Source organism: Pipistrellus kuhlii, unplaced genomic scaffold (assembly GCF_014108245.1).
Source record: "Pipistrellus kuhlii isolate mPipKuh1 unplaced genomic scaffold, mPipKuh1.p scaffold_m20_p_2, whole genome shotgun sequence".
NCBI classification, from domain to species: Eukaryota; Metazoa; Chordata; class Mammalia; order Chiroptera; family Vespertilionidae; genus Pipistrellus; species Pipistrellus kuhlii.
The window spans coordinates 132230908-132255873 of record NW_023425515.1 but is presented as its reverse complement, the minus strand read 5'-3'; the positions used below and the strand labels follow the sequence as shown (position 1 = coordinate 132255873).

Here is a 24966-nt window from a genome sequence, read left to right as displayed (position 1 = left end):
GACACTTGTTTTTGAGAAACCAAACAGCCCTGTTCGCCTGACTCCTTAGGCCTTTATTGTACCAGTAGCTTGTGTTAAAATTAACTTCTAGATACTATCAGCAGGGTATGCATCCCTGTGAAGACACATACATCTGCAATGTCCTTTAAGCAAGGACATCTAAAGACTAAAACATAAAATATGCAGAAGCTCAGATCATTCCAATGAGCCCTGGAAAAGTCTAGGTAGTGGTTTCTGCCTTCAGCCAGCTCCCTCTAAAGGCCCTGACCTTTTGGAGATTCCTCCCTTCAAACTTTCCTTGGGCTTGATTTCTCTTTAAATTCCTGCCTACTTGTTCCCAGAAATTAATGTCTAGCATTCCATCAACAAGGAACAAAAGATTATCCTATCTAACAAAAGAATAATATGAGAATTGACCATACCTCCACTATATCTAAGAGCCATACCCAACAGACAATCAGGAGTGAGTATGCAAATTAACCCAAACAAGATGGCTGTGGCCACAGAGAGAGCAGGATGCTTGGGTTACCCTGGCAATAGAAGAAGCCAAGCTTTCCACCTGCCTTGGCCTCCACTTAAGGCTACAAAGTTTCAATTATAGAAGATAAATTAACACCAACAAAAATGGTGGCAGTCACAAAGCTGAAGAAAGCAAGAGGCTTGAGTTGCCCCTGGTGATGGAGGAAGCCAGGTTTCCACAGCCCTGGCTTGCCTTGACCTCGGCTCAAGGCAACAAAGTTTCAATTATAGAAGATCAATAAATCCCAAATAGCAGGGCCTCTGTTTGGGTTGCCGGGGAGTGTGACCAGAGGCCCCTCACTCAGGCTGCCCCACGCCCCAAGGGAACCCCCACCTTGATCTGGGACACCCTTTAGGGCAAACCAGCTGGCTCCCACCCATGCACTAGGCCTCTATCCTCCTATCTAATAAAATAATAACATGCAAATTGATTATTACTCCAACACACAAGATGGTTGCCCCAATGTGGTCAAAGATAACTGACCCCATGTGGACACAAGATGGCCAGTAGGGGAGGGCAGTTCGGAGGGACCAGGCTTGCAAGGGAGAGCAGTTAGGGGTGACCAGGCCTGCAGGGAAGGGCAGTTAAGGTCAATTTTGCTGGCAGGGAAGCAGTTAGGCATCAATCAGGCTGTCAGGGGAGTGGTTAGTGGGTGATTAGGCTGGCAGACAGAAGCAGTTAGGGGCAATCATGAAGGCAGGCAGGCAAGCAGTTTGGAGCCAGCAGTCCTGGATTGTGAAAGAAATGTCCGACTGCCCCTTTAGGCCCAATCCTACCTGTAAATTATAACAGCCTGTAACAGGCTCTTTAGTTGTTCTGTAACAAAGGCACCACTTGCTTTTAATAACTGTTTAAGCACTGTGATATATTGATGTTGTTCTGTGGACAGCTGTTGTCCCATTGTGAAATCTTAGCTGAGAAACAATCCCCTCAAACTTGGAAATAACAAGTTGGCTCCAATTACTTACTGTGCAGTTACTTTCGTTTTCAAGGTTTCTGCCTCATCGTTGTGTTCAATCCTCACACAGTGAACCACTTGTCAGGGCTGACTGGCAGACCCTGAGCATTGACTGAATGATTACTCTGACACACGTTTCTGTGAAAGAGAGGGCTAGAGACTGCTTGGATTGAGAAACCAATCAGCCCTGTTCACCTGCCTCCTTAGGCTTTTATTGTAGCAATAGCTTGAACTAAAATTAACTTCTATATACTATCAGCAGGGTAAGTATCCCTGAGAAGACACGTGCATCTGCAGTGTCCTTTAAGCAAGGATGTCTAAAGACTAAACATAAAGATTCCAGTAAAACACTCAGGGACTCAGACTTATTTGTAAAAGTCAAGGCAGGGGTTGCCACCTTTGGGCAGCGCCCCCTAGAGGCCCCTGACCTTTCAGAGATTCCTCTGTATAAACTGTCCAATCAAGTCCAATGCTTTGCCACAGCAGCCCAACCTGGGCTTTAATGTCCTTTAAAATTTATGTGTTGGATCCTTAGTCAATAATGAGTATCCCCTAAAGAAGTAATTTTGTTTCCAGGAAATACAAATTAGACTGAAACTAAAGTTAAAAAAGACTGTTGATTCTTATTCCAAAAGACATTAATCACTAGTCAGATTTTTTTTTATTTAATTTACTTATTACTGCTTATGTAGAATTATTTATTTATTAAGGTCCTTATCCTATATAATAAACAGACCGAACAGTGGAACAACTGAACAACTGGTCACTATGATGTGTGCTGACCACCAGGGGGCACACATGGAACATGGCAGGCATCAGCAGCAGGAGGAAGAGTGTGGAATATGGCAGGTGTTGACCATGGCAGGATGGTGGAAGAGGGGAGTGGGGTGCCAGACCAAGGCGAGGCACAGGTCGCTGTCATCAGGGCAAGCCTCTGGTGGTTACTGAAAATTCTTTGCTCCCATATGCTGCTGTGTCACCCAGCATTCGCACCTGCTGCTGGCACCACCGTGCTTACACTCAATGTCAGCACTGGAGCCACCAATCACACCCAGAGCCAGCCCTGATTGCTTGGCATTGTCAATGGGTATGAGTGGTGATTGTTGGCCACAATAGCCCCTCAGGGCTTCTCCACCTCCCCCTGCTCCTGAGGGGTGATTGGGGCAGCAGCCCCCACTCACATTCACTGACAGTGCCAACCCCAATTGCTCCGTGCCATCAGAGGGTGCGAGCAGGGCCGGTACTATCAGTGTGTGGGAGTGGTAGCAGTGGGAGCAGGGCTGCAGGCAGACAGGGGACTAGGGGCATGTGGGCGAGGGCACAAAGAATGGGCCAAGACCTGCTCCTCTGTCCACTGCAGCCTTGTAGCCCACAGTTCCTTTCAAGGTGCACAAATTCATGCACTGGGCCCCCAGTAGGTACATAATGATAATTGAACAAACAGTCCAAATAAATAAATCTAATATTTAATAAGTGTATTAAATTAACTAAATAAAAATATTTTCCTTTTTTTAATTCATGATATATTCATTTCCTATAGTTGCTAACAAAGTTATCACAAACTTAATGTCTAAAAATAACACAAATTTATTTTTTACAATTCTGAAAACCAAAGGTCAAAAATGGGTTGGCAGGGATGTTTTCCTTCTAGAGCAGTGTTTCTCAACCTTTCTAATGCCATGACCCTTTAATACAGTTTCTCATGTTGTGGTGACCCCCAACCATAAAATTATTTTCGTTGCTGTTATGAAACCATAAGAAAGCAGATATTTACATATAGGTTTAACCTATAGGCCAAGTTTGCCAACCTCTGTTATAAATTGATGCTTGTTTTTCAATTTAAGTGAATAAAACCAACTCTTAATCTATCAATGTATGTCAGGCACAGATATCCTCTAGTAGGCACTTTTTATGTTTAAAACTTTCATGACTAAAATTAAAAACCATACACACCAAAAATAGGACAGAGCATATATGCACATTCTATAATTTCCTTTAAAGAAAACTAATTTTATTTAAACAGTGAGCTCAGGGCTTTTAGACCCTTGCATACTAGTTTACCAGGGAAAGTTAGGACTGTAGAGATTTCATCAGCAAGTGTGTCCACGGCCCGTGCAATCCAAGGAGTTTTATCCTTTTTAGTACTTTCAATCAAATTTCTCAGACGATTTATCTCTGCCTCCATCTCATCAGATTTCTTCCTGAATCCTTCGTTAAGCAATTCCTCCTGGATCTAAAATAAAGGGTGTGGAGAGAGAAAAAAGTAAACTTGAAAATCCCCATTTCTAAGTAGTAAATTTTTATATGTAAGAATGTTATTAAATTTTCTTTATTTCCTACATAAAAGTATTCTCTCTTGTTAGATTATTAGAGGATAATGTTTGAAGCAGACAATATCTTCTGGGTTAGACCTGATCAGTGAGAGGAATGATAGTTTTCAGCCTTACTTAGCCAGGCATGAAAAAAAATGCAATAATGTGGTCCAACAAAAAGTATTAGGAGAGAACCATTATTGCACTTGTACAAATGGCATGGTCCCCCATATTGTAGAAATAATAATAGTAGCATATAAGCTAATCAAAAAATCTGATGTAAACACTTCTAGATGAGAAAAAAAGAGAATTATCGCAATGCTATGTGGTGACTTAGGCAAACTATCCATACTTGGAGACAACAGGTTTAGGAGGTGTCAGTTCCCCATGTTTCTAAATCTACATATATGTGATAGTTTTAGGCCAGCATGGACCCAAATTAGGGTCTTTGCTGGTAGTAGAGTTCTGGATAATTGACAATAATCTTGGTGAAGTACCAGTTGTTGCTTATATTTAAAACACCTGGTTAGAATATCTACTTGATAATCTATGAAAGATCTTGTTAAATTAGGGCTTCATGAGATCACCCTAGAATCCTACTAATGTAAAGACTCGAACTTTGGAGAGGCTATTTATATTCTCCAAGGACTTGGAGGACCCAAGATCATCTTGGACTCTCCAGAGTCTCAGTGTGGAGCAAAACTCAAAGGCCTCTTAGAAATCCAGGTTTTGGTACTTTTGGTGAATCAAATGCAGTAAATAGCAGTAGTTTTTTTTTTTTTAATTTTGCATTAATTTTCACCAATTCCTTTCTCATTTACCAGAGTGATGACCATGAGCAACTATAGAGGTCATGGCCAAACTTACCTTCAGCTTGTGTTCCAGTATTCTTGTCTGTTCTTTCAGAGTCTCGTCTCTGTCCTTCTCTAGCTTCTTTCTCAGTTGGACTATGTTTTCTTCCAGACTCCTATTTTGCGCCTCAATATGCTGCTGCTGTTCCTTGTGCTTCTGTCTTAGCCACTCTTGTTCCTTCTCAACTTGCTCCTTCTTGGCCCGCTCCTCTGCCCCATGACAATTTTTTAAAAAAGAAGAAAGTACAAGATCAGGCCTGAATTCTATCATTTTGATATCAGAGAACAAATCAAATTTGAACGAGATGAGGAATCTCTGATTTTACCCAAAGGCTACTCCATCAAGAGAAGGTTTGATAATGTAATGTAAAAGACCTTGGCTGTCTGGCTGACATACAACCACACTCTGCTTGTTATGTTCAAATTTGGCAGAATGTGGATTCCACAGAAAAAAGGGGAGGGTGGGATTGTTTTTTCAGAAAGATCTTAATGTGATCTGTACTTCAGGAAATGCACACCACGCTGAGAGTTGCATCATGCTCCATACCTGCTATGGCCTTCTCCCCTTGGGTCAGGGCTTTATCTGCCTGCAGGATGGATTTCTCTATTGTCATCTGTGACATCAGGAAGCCTTGGAAGACCTCCATTGCCTGAGGACCCAAGAAGAGACAAAGAACTTAGAGTTTCACTGAGGAGATTTCTTCTGTGCAAACAAGTCCATATGTGTCATTTTTACTTTCTGTTTAAATGCTCCAGAATCCTCTACAAAGTGTCCAAGCACTTCACTGTGACCAAAGACTCTCCATGTCTTCCTCCACTTCCTTTTCCAGCACTACTTCTTTCCACTTGCTCTAGGTCAGCCAGTCAGAATTATGTGCTGTGGCACAAACCCATAACCCTTAGGTTCTGTTATGGATTTGCATGTTTACCTGAGGTTCTTCCCTTTGAATAACATTCAACCTGGACACCATGTACAAATATTTCAAAAATTTACATCCCCTCCTCTTCTGGGAGATTTTATAGACTACTAGAAGCTCAATACATGAAATGTGTGCACTTGAAGGGGGTGGGTCCCTCAGCCTGGCAGTCTGGGAGCCCTCAGGGTATGTCCTACTAATGACAGAAAGTGAACCTAAGCAGGCAGTCAGACATACTTAGCACTGCCACAGAGAGGGGAAAAGCTCCTGTCACTGCACTCACCAGCCATCAGCCCAATTTGTGGCTGAGTGGCGCTCCCCCTGTGGGAGCACACTGACCACCAGGGGGCAGCTCCTGCATTGAGCGTCTGCCCCCTGGTGGTCAGTGAACCTCATAGCGACTGGATGTTTCACTGTTTGGTTGTTTGCACATTAGCCTTTTATTATATAGGATATCCCCTGTGTGAAATGTAGACTTTAATCTATGTTGCTGTTCTCCCTAGCATTTGTTAGATGTGCAACTTTAAGCAAATTATATAACCTGCCTGTGCCTCCTAATTCACATCTATAAAATGTGGGTAAGAAAAGAAATGTTCGTAACATTTTGGATGGTAAAATTAAAATGTTAAGAGAAAGAGCTTAATATTCTGCCTGTAAGTAGTAACTATTAATATTATTAGTTATTCGATATGTTAGATGTACTGTTATTATTACATTTATTACCATCACCAGTGTACCCCAGAGTCACAGGTACATGCATGACACCACTGTATGTAATTGTCCATTTATTTGACTTTCTCACTTGGATCAGTTTTGAATGCAAATATTTTGGCTTTCCATCACAATCAAAACATGGTACACTAAATGTCATGTAGTTAGACAATGAAATGCATAATTTCTGTTCTCTCTCATAAATTTTAGAAATGTATACTCATTTTTGAGAATGGACATTTCTACTCAGGAAGAAAGAAAATGGTGGACCTTAAAAGCTAAAGCAGTCATGATATTCCCATACTCTCATATTACCCACAACTACTGCTGTGCTCTCATATTTTCAGGAGATCCTCTTGACTTTAATCTGTATTATCCCTATGTTTCCCTTAATTCTAACCTTCACTCCTTTTCTTGGTACTTCCCAATATCGCTGTTCAATCTTTTCCTTTGCTCTGCTGTAGTTCTTGTGCCCTCCAGAAACAGAGAAAGTTCCTTCTGAAATACTTTCCACTAGGGCCATTGAAAGATGATCAAGTACATGCTGGCAATATTTCTCAGAAGTCTCTTCATTCTTCAGCAATAAACTCTCCTTCTTATTATTTATTATTTCCTGTATGGGAAATGTAGATGGGTGTCACCAAAGAAAGGAGCATAGAAGATAAAATTCCAAAGAATTTATTAGCTGTGTACTCTGTGGTCCTCTTAATAAAAGCATTTAGTCAGTGTAGCAAGGATCAAATTTATTTCTGACTCAAAACTCTCTACAAGACCCTGTTAAAGCTTCTTAACCTCCCTGGGCTTCCTCTTCACCTGTGAAATGTTGAGATTGCATTATATATTATTTGTAGTTCCTAGTAACTGTAGTATCCTGTAATTCTATCTTTGATAAAAGTGATACAACTAAAATAATATAAATAATTACCTGTTAAGAGAGTATGCTAAGGAAATCAAGTATCTAGAAATAGGAGTGAATATACCTGGAGATCAACCAGCTCAGAAGTGACTTTGAGGAGATCAGGAATCATGCCACAATTCACTAAAAGAGAAACCAAGTCTGATTTTCTTGAGATGTGAGACAGAACTTTAATATCTTTCCTGAGTTTGAAGAAAAAGAAGTAAATATTCTCCCTTTCTGAAAAATACAGACTACTTTATGCTGAATGGGAGTTTTGAGGTGAATCTGTAGAACTGAAGGCATCATCCCAGAAGGGCAAGAATTAGTAAGGACAAATACTAAGACAAAGTACCGTGAGCTTCCTTTGAAACTCCCTCTGGTCATCCTTGAAGGAGTGCTCCAGAAAGATTGCAATGGCTTCCCGCTCACAGGCTGTGTGCAGGTCCAGCAGTTCCTGCAGGGTGTCTGTGGGGAAGCTCACTCTCTGGGCCATCTGCTCACTGTAGTGGTCGGCTGCCTTCTGCACAGCCGCTGAGTTCTCAAGCTGGGCCAGAGTTGTCACTGCATTCTCCAAACAAGGCACTGCTCCACTATTGATGGCATCCACATAAGTCACCACCAGAGTTCCCAAACCTGAATAAAATAGGAAACAGGGATCAATATAAATTTATCACTTAATGAGATCCAAGATTCTGAGATTATAATTCTGAAACCACACACACACACACACACACACACACACACACATACACACACCTACTTCTATCACACTTTCATTTTTACATTTACTCATTATTCTAGTGTTCTACAGGAAATCACAAAAAAGATTAAATACCTACCTTTATCTAACATAATCAGAGTTGTCTGTGAATAATTATTACACGTTACACAAATAAAAGAATAATATAGTACACAAGTAAAAAGATATGAAGGATAATTCAGATAATAATTGTTCCAAATTCTTGAGCTTTCAATAGATTTCAGGTACTCAGAAATAAGTATTTATTTAAACTCCCAAGAAGTTTCTTTGAGAAAAACACTTGCTATGTAGGACTTACCCTAAAAATACAACATAGTCTGTTTTTATACCCAGTTAGTGGTTTTACCATCAGTAGTGGGGTTCTTCTTAAATGTGGGATTCTAAGATAAGTGTTAATATTGGGAGTTTTGGGAAAGGATTTTTTAATCATATGACAAGAGAAAATTATAAAGCACATACATATTTCTATATGGAGTATGAATATTTATAAGTACACATTTTTATATCAAATAAAAAAAGGACTAAAAACACCTATTATCCTATACTAGAGGCCTAGTGCACAAAATTTGTGCATGGGGGGCAGTAATGTGTCCCTCAGCCCAGCATGTACCCTCTTTAATCTGGGACATCCTTCTCACAATCCAGGACTGCTGGCTCCGAACCACTTACTTGCCTACCCACTTGATTGCCCCTAACTGCTTCTGCATACCAGCCTGATCACCTCCTAAAGAGCTCCCCTGCCAACCAGATTGACATCTAACTGCTCCCCTGTTGGACCGATTGCCCCTAACTGCCCTCCTCTGCAGGCCTGGTTCCCCCAACTGCCCTCCTCTGCCAGCCCAGTCACTCCCAACTGCCCTCCCCTGCCAGCCATTTTATGGCAGCCATCTTATGTCCACATGGGAATGACCATCTTTGACCACATGGGGGTGGCCATATTGTGTGTTGGAATGATTGTCAATTTGCATAATATCTTTTTATTATACATGCTAATGAAGAGGTATTATGCAAATTGACCTTCAGGCCCTCACAAGATGACTGCCTATGACCAGAGCTGCAGGAGGTTTCATGAGGGATGACCAAACAACTGAGAAAGCAGGCTGTGTGAGATGACCAGGCAGGTAGAGGGGGGTTAGTGAGAGACGACCAAGCAACAGAACAGCAGGCTGAGTGGGGCAATCAGGCCAGTGGAGGGGGGCATGTGAGAAGTAACCAGGCTGGTGGGGGTGTGTGGCAGTTAGGGGTGACCAGGCTGGCAGGAAGGGGGGAGGCAGTTGGGGGCAAATTGGCTGGCAGGGAGGGCAGGGGGACAATAAGGCATGACCAGGCTGGTGGAGGTAGCAGTTAGGAGCCATCAGGCTGGCAGGCAGGTGAGCAATTAGGAGCCTGAGATCCAGGATTGTAGAAGGATATTCAAATGCCACTTTTGGCCCTATCCCACTGGACATCCCCCCCAAGAGGTCCCAGATTGAGAGGGTGCCGGTTGGGCTGAAGGGGACCTCCCCACACCCCCTGTGCATGAATTTCATGCACCAGGCCACTAGTAATTAAATAATTAACACATATGAGACCACTCAGAAATATGGTTTTAGAAAAGAAGACTCACGATTCCCTGTGACCGTGACTCCTTCCCTAAGTGTCTTGGTCTTTGCATGGGTGAAGATATAATAACAGAAATTATCTGATTGTTGCCGGAATTTAGGATCTAGTTGACTTTCCAAAATATTCTCAATATTGGCTAGGAGACTTGTGTCTTGTGTTGGCCGGTCAAAGACAAAACACTTCCGTTTTGGAAAATAATGCCTGATACATTCCCTGGGTATGTTGGAAATTTTCGCTTTTGGATTTGAACCTGAGGAAAAGGAAAGCATAGTTACAGTCAGCACAGTCTTGGGACAAGACAGCTAAATATTTTTATGACTGGAGATTTTTGATCTTTGGAGATTTCTATGCTCATAGACTCCTTTAACATACTCATATGATTACAAATTAAACTCATATGAATGATATGTTACTGAAGAGAAATTTTAGGAAACATATGCCCAAGAAAAATAAAGTTATGGCTGGTATCCACAAAATCAAACATGGTGACTAGATTATCATATGTTTATCTAATGAATGATGGTCAAATTTCAATTTCTGGCCTACTCTAATTCATGTTGGAAGTAAACTGTAGGAACAAAATAAAGAGAAGTTACAAAGACAATGGAATAATAATTAACATAGGACATATGACACCTTATTTGGTTAAGAAAAAAAGGCATTGATTAAATTCACATACTACAAATAAGACTAGCTTTTTTTTTTTTTTTTTTTTTTGCAGAAAATCCAAAGACTAAACTCTACCTAATGCAATCTGAAAAACTCACCACTACTCAAAAAAAAAAAACACATTGGTTGTGTCAAGTACTCATTTACAAAAATACAATTAATTAAAATAAGTTATTAACTTAAAATAGTGACAAAGTTAACAAATAGATTAGCATAAAAAGGAGGATATAATGAGGAAAGTGAAATAAGAATCTGGCTGTTTTCAGAAATAATTTTTTAAAATTGTTTCAGTTCAAGATGGCCATGTGGGAAGATCCTCAACTCACTTCCCATAGACACACTAAAACTATAGCTATATATGGAGCAATTTCTTTTTGGGGTGGTGGTGGGGGGAACAAACAAACTAAAAACTGGTGGAGCAATCCTTTTACAACAGGCAAATGAGATGGTAACCACTTTGAAGTGGGTAGAAAAGCTGAGATACAATATCACCATAAACCCCCACCCCTGGCACAGCAACCCATGGTCTGGAAAGAACTCAAAACCTGGAGCTATTCCCTGAGGAGTGAGGGGTTTGTATTCTACACCAGGCACTACAATGTTTAAGAGCAGCACTTGAGATGAGACCCAGAACATCTGGCTTTGAAAACAAGCAGGCCTCACACCCGCAAGACACATGGGGCTGTGGTGAGTTCTTAAAGGGTTCACATGCAGACCCACCTACCCCAGAGCTCAGTGCAGAAACTCTTTGAAAACAGAAAAAGAATTATTTGCTAATTTTAAAGCATTGGTCTGAGGGAAAGGAGCTGCTGGGATACTCGCTGGGGATAGAAGGTGGATGCCATCTTCCTATTCTCCCTCTACCTTCCTAAAGCAAAAGGGTACCATCATTTTTCCTCTTTTTGTTTCTTTTCCTTTTTCTAGTGGACAATATCTTTGAATTCTCCCTATGCTGTGCTCCACGCTACCATCATCTCCAGGACAGACCTTCTAAACATTCCTAGTGTTCTGGTTTTTATGCTGCAGCCCTGACTGGTGCCCCTCCACCCCAAGGTAACTAAAAGGAATCTAATGTAGTGATAATTATATTAAACAAAAAGACTTTAAGACAAAGAATGTAATAAAAAACCAAAAAAGTCAGACAATATATAATGGCATAAATCCAACACGAGGATATAGATTTGTAGTTATTTATGCACCCAGAACAGAGAATATACAGCCCTATTTAAATATATAAAGCAATCACGTACAGACCTAGGGGGAACTAGGCAGCAATACAATAGTAGTAAGGGATGTTAATGTCCCACTTATATCAATAAAGAGCTCATGAATACAGAAAACTAATACAAAAACAATCACATTAAATCAGAAAGACTTAACAGGTATAAACAGAACATTTTATCCAAATTATCAGAAAGCTCGTTGTTCTCAAGCACATATGACTTCTCTAGGATCTATCATAGGTTAGGCCACAAAATAAGTCTTAACAAATTCGGAAAGATTGAATTCATATCAAGCATATTTTCTGACCACAATGGTAGAAAACAACAAAAATTCCAATTACAAGAAGAAACTGAAAATTTCACTAATATATGGAGATTAAACAACATGCTTCTAAACCACCAATGGGTCAATGAAGAAGTCAAAAGAGAAATTAAAAAAAAGACCTTGAGACAAATGAAAATGGAAATACAACTGGACAAAATGTGGCATTCAGCTAATGCAGTTCTAAGAGAGAAGTTCATAGTGATGTCTACCACAAGAAACAAGAAAAACCTAAAATAAACAACTTAACTTTACAACCTCAAGAAACTAGAAAAAGATGCAGATGCATGAACACTCTAAATGTACACCTATAGTTAGAGCAATTCAGTTGAGAGACAACTGAAGGACAATTGAAGAGCTTCTGTGCAGCAGAGAAGAGAGAGAGACCATACAGAAAAGATAGGGGAAATGTATGAACCTCCCAAAATCTAAAAGAACCTATTAGCGCTGAAGGAGCAAGGTGTGCCATTGTTCATATTCTCCCTGCACTTGGATAGTGCAGCTAAAAATTCTACCCAGGTAGTATGCTAATTATACCCCAATTTACAAAAAAAAAAATAAATAAATAAAATAAAGGAAAGATATAATGAAAACATATGCACTGATTGTAGATCATCAGCTCTATTTAGGGTGTAAATTTTTTTGTGCAAGATCCAACTATTCTCACACTAGAAATTTATATTTCACCTTGAGAAAAGTAAGAACTGAGTGAAATACGTACTTCACTGGCTAACAATATGGCTAACAATTATATAGGTCATTGCTTTCATCAGCAAAAAAAGAAGCATAATAAAGAACAGAAGTGTCTGGTCTTTGGAAAGTTTTAGCATCCATTGTATTTTAAGGTTAAGGTATAAGTTATCTTAGGTGAAATTTAGTTTTGAATAATTTTCACTCTACATTAAGCCCCAGTCTTCTTGGGTGAGCTTAACTATGTAGTTACTAGAACTTACCAACAAATAGCAACCTAGTTTCCAAAAACCAATTGTATAGGGCTCGATCTAATCTTAAAATACAAATGTAACTATTAGAGATAATAGACAATGTTTAGTATCTCCCACCCTGTATTGGACCATCCATTGCCTGGCCAACCTGTTACCTGGAATCAGTTTCAAGGCATTCTCCAGGTATTCATCTGCTGTGATAGGGTGACCATTTAACTTCAGCTCCAGGGTGAAATCCCTTACGGCCCAGATAAAGTCTGGAAAGAAACTCACAAACTCTGTGGCATCTTCTACTTCAACGTGTTTAGGGGAGGATTTTGCTCTGATGAGTTCTGTCAGCTCCGTCACATAACTAGGACCTGGCTAAGGAAAAGGAACTTTCTACCCACAATTCCTATGCTTCCCTCAAAACAATTATTATAAACATTGTCTTTTGCCCTGGGATCCCTCTACTCCACCAAAAGCCACTCAGCTGCAGGGAAAGAGAACTCAGCTTTGCCTCCATTCCCATCAATTTCTCAATAAAACTGGAAGGATACTGCAGTTTCTCCAAGGCATCATTGTTGATAGTGCTCATGCTGTTGTACACAAAAGTGCTACTTAGAAGCACAGCCAGGGCAAAGATCCATGAGTCATTCTTAGGATCACCCTAGAAAACATGTTAGAAAAAACATTTAGGAGTCTTATTTTCAGAAACTCGTTCAGTTATTTGTTCAATCATTTTTAATTTATTATTTCAGATCTTAGTGTGTTTGGTATATAGATAAAAACCTTGAAATTAGAATAAAAGAAAAATCTCAGCTTTGGCAATTACATTGACATTTCTTGTGATCTCAGTTTCCTCACCTGTAAAAGAATTATAATTACGTTTTCCTTAAAGTGTTCTTTGTTTCTAAGTGGGATTAATTCAATAATTTTTAACAATTTATTGTTCATAAGTGACACCACATGTTCATTTAACAAAAAGTGATCTATAGAATATCTACTATGCTAGTCACAATCGAACTCTCAAAATAAAACCAAGTATATTAAATATTTATGAACTACTACTAAATGTTATATAGTTTTCTTAGGTACAGGGAAACACAGATGAATATAATTGTTACACTTGAGATAACTATTTCATGGTATTTACAAACATTTGAAAACAAATGCAATGAAGGTGACAACAGTATAATTAAAAGGTTACACAGTGATAGTAAATGTTAGTAAAAACAACAATTGATTGGCTGCATTTTTATTCGATATAATAAAAAAGCAGCCAATCAATGATTCTCTCTTATCATTGATGTCTCTATCTCTCTCTCTCCCTCTCCCTTCCTTTCTGAAATCAATAAAAAATATGTTTTTAAATGATGAATAGGTCAAAGGGGAACAAAATTTACTGGAGTTAGAGAAAGAGTGGATTTATAATATGAAACATCCCTAAAAGTTTTGTGCTGGATGTTAAAGGATTTATAAAATCTTGACTTGAAGAAATGAAAGAAGCATGCAAGTAGAAAGACCTGCAGAAGCAGAATGAGAGTTAGAATGTAATACGTAGAGTTATTGTTCTGACTGGCACAGAGCAGAAGGTAGATAGAGAAGATAAAGCTCAAAAGCAAACTCCTATGAAGAATAATGAAGAGCCTTGAAGACAGCCAAAATTTTTTGGTTGCCTAAATTATTGCAGAAGCCAGCAATTAGGTGTAGTATGAACAATGTATAACTCAGCTCAGGACCTTGAATTCAGTTTCTCAATAAAGGCTTAGTAAAAAGGGTAAAATTTTTTACTTCAGTGCTCAGAAATAAAGGGTCTTATCTAATATATCAAATTATTTTATTTAACTGAGAAATGAGTTTCAAAGAAGCCAGTCTGCCTCATTCAATACAGTTAGATTTTAGCATTTCAAGAATAGATCACAAGAGTTAAATTACAAAGGAACATGGAAAGATAAGGAGAAAATCCAGAATAAAAAGGATCTGTTTGTGACTCTGCCTTACCTTTTCTACATCACCCAGGCCCTCAGTGTCCAAGAGGACTAGGATGTGGTCTGGCTTTGAGGGGTGGGGTACACACCACATCCAGATGCCTTTGGTTTCAGCCTGCACCGTGGAGCCCAGAGGGAAACCTGCAAGGGAATGGGAAATGCAACACAGATTGACAACAGAGCGTCCAAGAAGCCCATGGGCCACAAAATGAGACTTACAGGGTTATAAATGCTCTAAGATACAATATACTGTAGTGCTTTCTCCATTTCAAGGGTGTCCACATTTGTATACCATCTAACTACTCATACTTTTACTAGCAGTAGCACTTTTTCACATAAGTTTGGTTTATTCAGACTGCTAATTCCATTTTGCAATGTAAAATATATCCCTGTTCATGTCTATGAGACCCTACCCACACACTGGATGAGAAAATCATACGCATAAGAAAGCTTTGATTTTTATCCATTCAACAATCACGACTCCCTAAAGAAGTGAGTTGAATGTATTGTAATTAGATCAAGACCTTTCAATAGTCTGAGGAATGAACAGGATAACTTATTCAATATTATTTATTAAGCACCCATTATGTTCTTGGCATTGGGAATATGTTCAAGGCTCAGGGGATATAGTAGTAGCTACAATATATAGAAACAACTTCTCTTTGGAGTCTTGTAGCCAATGAAGGCTAAGACCCTGATAATTTATAACCAGTTTATGAGGCAGGAAAATGAAATCTGGTCTTAATCGATGGGGAGATGGAGAGACAGGAATGGAAAGATAAATAAATAACAAGTAAATAAATAATTAATAAGCATACTTTATAAGCCCACATAAAAGATTGTGGCTGCATCTCACCTTTTACTTGTTTTGAAGATGCTGTGAATCACAACTAATTCAAGGAATCCCAGAAACAATTAAAACATTCTTTAAGAGAAACATTATCACATCACATTTATTCTGATTTTTTTTTCTATTTTGAAGGAGAACAGAACTTCTGAGAGCCCCCACATTGAACCAGAAAAGAAAGGTGTTAATGTGTGGTTGATGCTATTTCTATATTTTCATTTCCTGCCCATGAATTTCAGTATGTTGTCCTCTATTTTCTTATTACTTATTTTATATTCCCAGTGTCAGATTCTCTTTACAGTAAGCCATATTCGTGGGCTTTGTAGGAATTGGATATACTAGTCTACAATATATTCTGCAACACCAAGGTACAGTGCTCTAGTCAGAATTTTCATGAAGGCTAAAGTCATATAAAAATATAAGTGACCTAACAGATATACATTCTGATTTATGTTTCTCTTACTCAATTAAAGAAGCACTTACTGTGTGCTTGCTATGTTCTATACATAACTATACTTGATGCTGCAAATTTGTCAGCAAAAACTTCAGGAAAGGTTTTTTCTTCTACTGATTTTAATTTTAATATAAGGAGAAAAATAAGTAAATATATAATTATATAAGATATATTCATATTGTGTTAAATTTAAATGGAAAGGCAACATGAGATAGGATGGGCAGGGAAGATTTCTTTGATAACTGATATTTGTGCAGATGCTTGAATAAAAGGAGCCAGCTGGGTAAAGAAGAAGCAAATATTGCAGGCAGAGTGAACCACAGGGTCAATGAGCTCAAGATTAAAAAAAAAAAAAAAAAAAAAAAAAAAAAAACTTGAAATTTTCAAGGGCAACAAGGAGGTTGGGATAGTTGTATCATAATCAGTGATGGAGAAAATGTATAAGATATAGGAAAGACTAGGTCACAGTGGGCCTCTGAGGAGTATGGATTTTATGTAAGAACAATGCAAGCTTAAGGAGGGCATTAAAAGCAGCTAGATGAAACTTTGCTTGTTTGCTTTGAAGGTAATTTATTAGAGAGGGTCAAAGTAGAAAAAGGACACTTCAGGAAAAAAAAAGGGAGGGGCGGTTTCAGGCAAAAGATTAAACTGACTTAGCCTCATAAATAAAAATCTTAAAATAGTCCTGGTCGGTGTGGCCGAGGCTCAGTTGGTTTGAGGGTCAACCTATACACCTAAGAGTTGTGGATTCAATTGCTGGTCAGGGTACATACCTACCTAGGTTTCAGGTTAGATCCCCCAATTGGAGCAAGCACTGGAAGGCAATAGATCTCTCTCTCTCCCTCCCTCCCTTTCCCTCCCTCCCTCCCTCCCTCCCTTCTCCCCTCCTTCACCACCTCTATTCTTTCCCTTTTCCCTAAATTCACTGAGCATGTCTTCCAGTGAGGTTTAAAAATAAATAAAAATGGTAAGATAAAAGTGGAAAAACAGATTTGAGATATATTTAGTAAGAATACCAAGAGGGTGGATGTATGAATTGGATGTGGGAGATAAGCTAAGTTAGGGCTTATCAAGTTAGAGGCTTAAAACTAGAAGGTTGGCACACTACTGGGAAGAAAGTGTAGAGAAAGCAGAAAGTGTGCTGTTATTTTGCTTTGTTTTGTTTGGTTTTATTTGGGTGTCAAAGTGGGGATTGATCTAGACTTTATTGTGAACATAACTTTAAGTGGAAAACTTTCAAAAAAAAAAAAAAAAACACAAGTTAGGTAGTAATTTGATTAATGAGTCTGAATGTCAGAAGAGATATTGAGGCAAGAAATATCCATTGCAGAGATATGAGAATAAAAGTGGCATTTAAAGGCCAGAGATTGGATGAAGTCAAATTGAGAAAGTATAAACAGAGGAGAGAAAAGATCTCAGGGCCAAGCCCTGGAGGGATGTACAATTCAGATGAGTGGACAAAAAGTTGGAGGCTGGTAAAGAGATTGGAGATTGAAGAGAACTAGACACAGGGATAAAAAGAAACCCAGAAGAGTGTGGTGCCACAGAAGCCAAGTAAAGAAAGAATTTCAAGGAGCAGAGAGATATCAACAATGAGACAAGATGTCAAACAGGGAACTAAAATGGATCCAAAGCAACATCCATTCTCATACAAAATGAAGTTCATTGGTAAACATAATAAGAGCATTCCGTGGACAGTTAAGGTTGAAAACAGTGAGAAGTCAATTGAAAAGAGAAGTGGGAAGAGTAAAATTGGGAAAGGAAATTAAGACAAAGTATTTTAGCTTGAAGAGGAGTAAAAAGAAAAAAATGAGATAGTAGTCATAATGAGATATGGAGTTCAGAGAAAAATTTTAAGATGACAGATATTCAAGCACGTTGGTTAGTTAATAAGAATATCATAGTTAAATATCACATGAAAGCAAAATTTCATGTGGGAGACGCAACTCTAAGAGCTTAATGCCCGGTGGGTTAGAAGAGATGTGTGAGAGCACTAGTTTGGGAGATTTTCCTTTTATAGGAAGGAGAAACATAGACATAAGAATTAGGAACAGAAAAAGGTCAAGGTGCAAGTTTGCTGGTGAGAACTAGAATTAGAAAATGTGTCTAATAAGAAATCTGGGATCTCCCTTCCTGTGACCCTAGAGAAGTAGTGAGATGCTGAGATTCAGCTGGAGTTAAGCAAACAGCTTCTGTCACAGGACTTCACTCACCACACTTTACTCTTGCAAGACAGTTCATCAAATAGGATTTTCCTGTGCGATACAGCCCAACGATGGCCACAACCACCACTGGTTGAGAAATCTTGTAAAGAATCTTTAATGCTTTCTGGTTCACTGACATCTGCTCATCTTTGTTTTCCACCAAACACATGGGGGCCAACATGATGGGTCCAGATGCCATGGCAACCTGCAAAGCCAAAGTAGTTTCTCTGTAGTAATAACATCACAAATTCACTCTCTGCTTCAAGGTTAGTCAAAGCATGTGCACATCAGCAAAGGGCCTGTGGGACCTCTGTATTTTTCTATGGCACAAAATGTAGAATAGCATTTGATGATAGTGATGAAACATTAGATACTAAGTTTTACTTCCATAATAAAAAAAAAAAAATTCAAGCAATGATTCTCATTCACTGCTGAGCTCTGTGACAGATGCATTCATTACAAAGCTGACCTCACTACTCATTATAAAAACCTTGCAAATTTGGACTTATTATACCCACTTTGCATGTGTAATCAATACAGTTCAGAAAGACTGAGGGATATGCTCAAATTTATATGTGAACAAGTGCTAGGTCCTGGATGTGAAATCAAGGGAAACTATGTCACTATGTATGCTTTGCAATCACTTATCTCGCAGAATAAACTTCCTCAACAACATTGATTACTCCATATACTCCTACAAATAGTTTTCTTAATTTCCTTTTCAGTCTGTTCATAGTTAGTATATAGAAATGCAACTAATGTTTGCATATTGACTGCTTCTTTGGTGAATTAGTTTATTTTAACGTTTTATGTGTGGAATCTTTAGTTTTCTACACATAAAATCATATCATCTGTGAACAGAAATAATTTTACTTCTTCCTTTCCAATTTGGATGCCTTTCTTTTTCTTGCCAAATGCTCTGGCTATAATTTTTCAGTACAGTGTTGAAATGAAAGTGATGAAAACAGGCATTCATGTCTAGCTCCTGATTGTAGAGAAAAAGCTTTCAATCTTTCACCATTATGATGTATGCTGTGGATTTCTCATATATGATTTTTTTACATGGAGGTAGTTTTCTTCAATTTCTATTTTGCTGCATGAAAGGGTGTTGAATTTTGGCAACTGTTTTTTCTGCAAAGCTAGAGATAATCATGTGCTCCTCTCCTCCCCCCCCCCCATTCTACTAATTTATTCTATACTACATTGATCAATTTTTGTATGTTGTAATATCCTTGCATTACAAGAATAAACACCACTTGGTCAAGGAGGGTCATGGAACATAATTGTTTTAATGTGCTACTAAATTTGATTTGCTGGTATTTTCTTGAGGATTTTTGCATTGATATTCATCAGGGACATTAGTCAAAAAGTTTCCTTTCTGGTAGTGTCATTGTGTATTTTTGGTATCAACATAATATTAACCTTATAGAATGATTGAGAAAGAATTTCCTCCTCTCCAATTATTTTAAATTGATTGAGAATTGTTGTTAGTTCTTCAGTGCTTGGTAGGAATCAATAGTAGAGCCATCAGGTGTTTTTCTTTTTTTTAGTTTTTTTGTTTGTTTGTTTGTTTGTTTTTAGTCAGGACATTTTTTTATTTCTAATTAACTATCCTTGCCAACTGTAGGTCAAAAATAATTTTCTTTGTGATTACACCTTTGCAGGTTTTATTTTCCTAGAAATTTGTCCATTTCATCTAAGTTATCTAATTTGTTGGTTTGCAACTATTCATAGTACTCTCTTTTATCTTTGTTTCCTACAGAATTGGTATTAATCTCCTTTCTGGGATTATCTCAAGGGAAAGAGTTTATGTAACTTTTCTCATTTCAGTATTAGGGCCTTCTCTCTCTCTCTTTTTTTTTTTTAATCAATCTACCTAAAGGTTTATTAGATGTCTGATCACTTCAAATAACTATCAATAGCTTTTGGTTTTTTTATTTTCTCTATTGTTTTTCTATTCTCTACTCTAATCTTCATTATTTACTTCCTTCTGTTCAGTTTGTTCTCCTTTTTTTAGTTATTTAGATTAGAAAAAAAAAGTTAAGAGTTTTAACTGCCCCCCACCCTCTTAGTACTGCTTTCACTGTATCCCATAAGTTTTGGTATGTTATGTTTTCATTATCATTTGTCTCCAAGTATTTTTTCAATTTCTGAAGTGATTTATTCTTTGATCTATTGGTTGTATAAGAGTGTGTTTTCTATTCCCACAAATTAGTTAAGTTTCCAATTTTACTTCTGTTACTAATTTCTAACTATATCCATTTTAATCAGGGAAGGTACTTTGTATGGTATCTGTCTTTTCATATTTATTAAGACTTGATTTTTGGATAACATGTGCTCTATTCTGGAAAATGTCCTATGTGCTCTTGAGATGAATGTGTATTCTGCTGTTATTTATAGAAGGCTGTTAGACCTAGGTTGTTTACTGCATTGTTCAACTCCTCTGATTCTTTAATTAACTTCTGCCTGATTTTTCTATCCATTATTGAGAGTGAGATATTGAAGTCTCCAACCATTTTAGTAGAACTGTTTATTTTCATTTCTATTCAATTTTTGCCTTGTATGTTTTGAATTTCTGTTATTAGTTGCATAAGTGTTTACACTTATACTTGAATGGTCCCCAATCACCATTCCAACAATCATCTAACAAACCTTTAGCTAGATTGATTACAAACAAAAATTGATTATTGAACCTCTTCTTAATATTATAATGTCCATCTATGCTTTTGGTAACTTTTGTGACTTTTAAAGTCTAGTTTGTCTGATATTTGTATATCCATCCATGCTTTCCTTTCTTAACTGTTTTCATGAAACATCTTTTCCCACCATTTCACTTTCAGACTATTTGTGTTTTGAATATAAAGGAAGTCTCTCATAGACACCATGTAGTTTTTCATGTTTGTTTTAAAATGAATTCTGGCAATTTCTATTTTTGATGGTAGACTTTAATTCATTTACATCTAGAGTAATTACTTATAAAGAGGAATTACTTCTATCATTTTGCTATTTTTTTTCTATATGCCTTAAAGTTTTTTTATCCCTCTTAAATATCTAGTTGACTTTTTTGTACTAAAAGATTTTAATGCTCCAATCATTTTCTTTCGAGTATATTTTATAGCTATTATATTTTTTGTTACCATGGTAATTATATTTAACATCCTAAAATGATCACACCTTAATTTAAATTTAAACCAGTTTAACTTCAATAACATACAAATACTTTCTCATTTAAGCCATTTCCATGGCTTTTGGTTGTTGATCTCTTAAATACAGTTGAAAACAAAAATTGGCACGACAGACTGTTGTTACAATAACACTATCAGTTATAATTACTGAAATATTTATTCTGCTAGTGCTGCTATCATGAAACAAATGGGCAGAGAAAGGACCTAAGAGAATCTCAGCTATTCTAAATACAAGATTTTTGCTTGGTCACCTTCATGTGTAAAGGACCCAAAGGGAGTGGGGGGGGGGGGGGGGGGGGAGTCTGTTGTCTCAGCCACAGACTGACAAAAGGAGAGCATTCTTACTAAAGCAAGACTCAGGTAACTGTAAATGCCAGCCCCTTCCCCTTAAAAAGTCCATCTATGCCCTGATGACTTCTAAGCCCACAATTTGGTCCTGGTAGAAAGTCCACCATTAATTATTTTTCAGGGAAACTGTAAGGAAAGAGACACAAAATGAGTAACCAAAAGGGATTGCTAATATCAACAGCTTCTCCTGGGAGGTCCCCAATCACCATTCTAACAAGAACAGTGATAATCACCACCTTGTGCTTCTCTGGAAATAAGGTTTTCATATCTAGGCCATACTTTGGCAGGCACTGAGTTCAGTTGTTCTATTCTGCCACAATCCTGGCACAGTAAGTGTAGGCTAAAAAAATCATAAAAATTTTGCCATTAAAAAAATCATCTAGCCGAAACCGGTTTGGCTCAGTGGATAGAGTGTCGGCCTGTGGACTGAAAGGTCCCAGGTTTGATTCCGGTCAAGGGCATGTACCTTGGTTGTGGGCACAACCCCAGTAGGGGGTGTGCAAGAGGCAGCTGATCAATGATTCTCTCTCATCGATGTTTCTAATTCTCTATCCCTCTCTTCCTCTCTGTAAAAAATCAATAAACTATATTAAAAAAAAAGAATGCCTTTATTAAAAAAAAAAAAAAATCATCTATTTTTGGCTCTGCCCTTACAATCCCTGCAAGGGCCAAAGTGCTCCCAACTTTGTGAAGATCTCAGGTTGAATATCTATAATGCTGTAGAGAGGCTCTATCCAAAGCAGGAGTCATCATCAGTGAGAGGCAAAGTCATGACCTCACCAATGTCCTAACACCTAAAGCTTAACCAGGTCTTAAGAGAGTAGGGGAGCTTACGATGCTGAGGAAGGAGGACCTGGCACTGGAATGACCTAGGGACACAGCCATGAACTTAATTGTGAAGCCAAAGATTTCATGCATCTCTCGTGTCTCGTGGTCCTAGTTGTTGAGAGCAGCTATAAAATTTGCAATTAAGTATGGCGAGTATTCATCAAAATCTGCATTTTTAAAATGACAATTCAACTTGACATATGACAGGTCAATGAAATGTAATAACTATAGAGCCATTTATAATACTAAAGGGACTGAGGAATTTAGGTTTCAGAACTTCTGATTTTTCTCCTTTTTAAGAAGTCATTAAAATCCTTTCCCCCACAAAGTTCAAATTTTATCCCATGTGGGAAAATTGAGTCACTGGGAGATTGATTTGTGCATCAAAATAAAGAAATGAGTATATGTTATAGGCCAATAAAAAGTACATATATTAATAAAATGCCAATGAAAAATAATAAGAAAACTGCTCAATTTCTGCACTCTCCTTGTAAATGTTCAAAAATACCCATGTGCATGACTCAGAATCAAGCTGCCCTTGGGTGGGTCTGCATAACTCGTGGAAATGTCTGCCAAAGAATTTCATAAGGGAGAAGGAAGGAACTACTTGTTTTCCAGGAAGTGAGAATCAGCTGGGAGCTTGCTCCTGCCCAGTTTTCAGGATGTACCAGAAAAGAAGTTGCCCCTAGAGTCAAAAGCCAGCTTGGGCCTGAGCAGTGATTTACAGCCAATGTCTGTTTTCCAACTTTAAAAAATGAGACTGAGGGTGGGGGTGAGGCTGCAATCCATAGGCAGCCCATTTGCTTTGGATTTCCCTTCATTATTTTCCTCTCCAATAAATAAAGGCAGCCAGAGCTCTCTGAGTCAGTTGGCTCTTCCCCAGGAAAGAGGAGTACAGGAGGTGAATCTAATCTAATGTAGAGTCAAGATTGAGAACCAGTGATAAATCCATTCTAATGTAAATTATAATGAGGAACACAGATGAAGAAACTGCCTCCATCGCATCCCATCCCCACCCCATCCCATTAAAAGGCCAGGAGAAGAAGAATCTCTCTTCTCTCCACTTGCTGCTGTCCTGGTTATGTGACATCCCAGGAGGCTGTCACCTCATAGCTACTGCTGCTCCAAAGGGGGAAGCTGAGCTTCCCCAGGATGAAAGTCAGCAACTGATCCCTGCAATCCAGACTGTCCTGCTACAGGGCCTCTTTCCTCCCTATTCCTCAGAGACCGTTTTCAATCAGAAATTGAAAGGTTTAAGCTCAAGATCAAGTTGCAGGCAAAGGAATGTTAAAGGATTAGCATTTCTGCCCCACAGCTCCTCAGGCCAGTAGGTCAGAGATCAAGCTCCCAGCTGTTTCTCACTCCCTGCTCCATCTCCTACTTCCCCTTTTCTATTGCTAGTTTAAAGGAGATGGAAAGAAAATGGAGCAAAAATTTGAAAATAAAATTAATTTGTCTCTTAATTTAAAAATTTTTTTTTTTTTTTGCAGGAACCACACATTCAGAAACAGTGCAGGATAAAAAAAAAACAACTGGCTTAGACCTTAGAGTTTTTAACAGTTGATTAAAGAGACAGAATGAATTATTTTATATAAATAGAGCGTGTTAGAATGTTTTAAATACTAAATATGGTTAATACAAAAAATAATTTTTAAATATTATAGTGTAGGTTGAGGACCACCTTTTCCTCTTTTCTCCAGTGTCTAGCAGGGGCCAGTCTGAAGCAGCGAGGGGAAAGGGGAAGGAATGGATCCCACCCAGTACCTCTGCAAAGAGGTTAAGGTTTAGTCCATCAGTCCCAGGGGACTTCAGCCCCTTTCCACCCACGAGGAGATCAGACACACTTCTCCAGTGCAGCCCTGAGTGGGTGCCCAGGGAGAAGCGGTGACTCCCAGGACACACTGAGAGCCCTGTCGCCTTGCAGCTGCCCTGTGCTATCACAAAAGCTGAGACTTGGGAGCACATCCCCCAGCGGCCTGACCCGCCCGAGCCCCCGCCTCCCACTGCTACCCCACCGACCCGCCGCGGCCCGCCCAGCCTGCGCCTCCTGGGCCTGGTGCAGCACGTTTACGGGGTTCCGTGTTGGACACGCGTAGCGGCGGTTTTCCGAACTTGGGTGCGGAAGACCAAGAGCAGGAGCGAACTTACTTGGAGCGTGTGCCCCGGCCCCGGGGACCCTGGCTCTTCCCCCGCGCGCGCGCCTCTGCTTCTGGCTCCCCTGGTACAGACTGTGCTCCTTGGGTCCTGGAAATGTTATGGACAAACCGTTATGGGTCTGGCTGGGGAAGAGTCAAAATCGAAAGCACGCGAGTGTCTAAAGGTTTTAACTGTTAAGGGTTCTTCTTCAGCCTACTCTATAACATTTAAGGGAGACTAGAGGTCCCAGTGTGGAGGCGCGCCGAGCTGGACGACCCCTGGGAAACCCACCTCCCGGCCCCCCTTC

General features: G+C 38.9%; 2 protein-coding genes across 4 annotated transcripts in view; both read right to left on the bottom strand.

Moving 5' to 3' along the window:
* Positions 1–24966, bottom strand: part of LOC118724004 (guanylate-binding protein 7) — a 290363-nt gene that overhangs the window by 218259 nt on the left and 47138 nt on the right. The gene's annotated exons all lie outside the window — the stretch shown is intronic.
* Positions 3473–24803, bottom strand: LOC118724002 (guanylate-binding protein 6). Of its 3 annotated transcripts, none has more exons than XM_036446848.2 (11): positions 24672–24803; positions 18172–18367; positions 14671–14798; positions 13227–13336; positions 12843–13039; positions 9534–9779; positions 7520–7800; positions 6670–6882; positions 5189–5291; positions 4658–4851; positions 3473–3711 (listed from the first exon to the last, which is right to left on the bottom strand). In XM_036446848.2, the coding sequence occupies exons 2-11, from the start codon at positions 18359–18361 to the stop codon at positions 3490–3492; spliced, it is 1884 nt and encodes a 627-aa protein (XP_036302741.1). In that variant the 5' UTR covers positions 18362–18367; positions 24672–24803; the 3' UTR covers positions 3473–3489. The 3 variants fall into 3 exon arrangements, with proteins under 3 accessions (XP_036302741.1, XP_045440323.1, XP_045440324.1); XM_045584367.1 differs by lacking the exon at positions 24672–24803 and adding an exon at positions 24288–24312; XM_045584368.1 differs by lacking the exons at positions 14671–14798; positions 24672–24803 and having other exon boundaries at positions 18172–18305.

What these genes read in the sequence shown, in the direction of transcription:
- LOC118724002 (XM_036446848.2), bottom strand. Translation starts at nt 18,361, where the DNA reads ATGGCATCTGGACCCATCATGTTGGCCCCCATGTGTTTGGTGGAAAAC. An exon ending in GATGCCTTGGAGAAACTGCA is followed by an intron (nt 13,040 to 13,226) that starts GTATCCTTCCAG and finishes GCCAGGTCCTAG; the next exon opens with TTATGTGACGGAGCTGACAG. An exon ending in AGTCACGGTCACAGGGAATC is followed by an intron (nt 7,801 to 9,533) that starts GTGAGTCTTCTT and finishes TATTTTATTCAG; the next exon opens with GTTTGGGAACTCTGGTGGTG.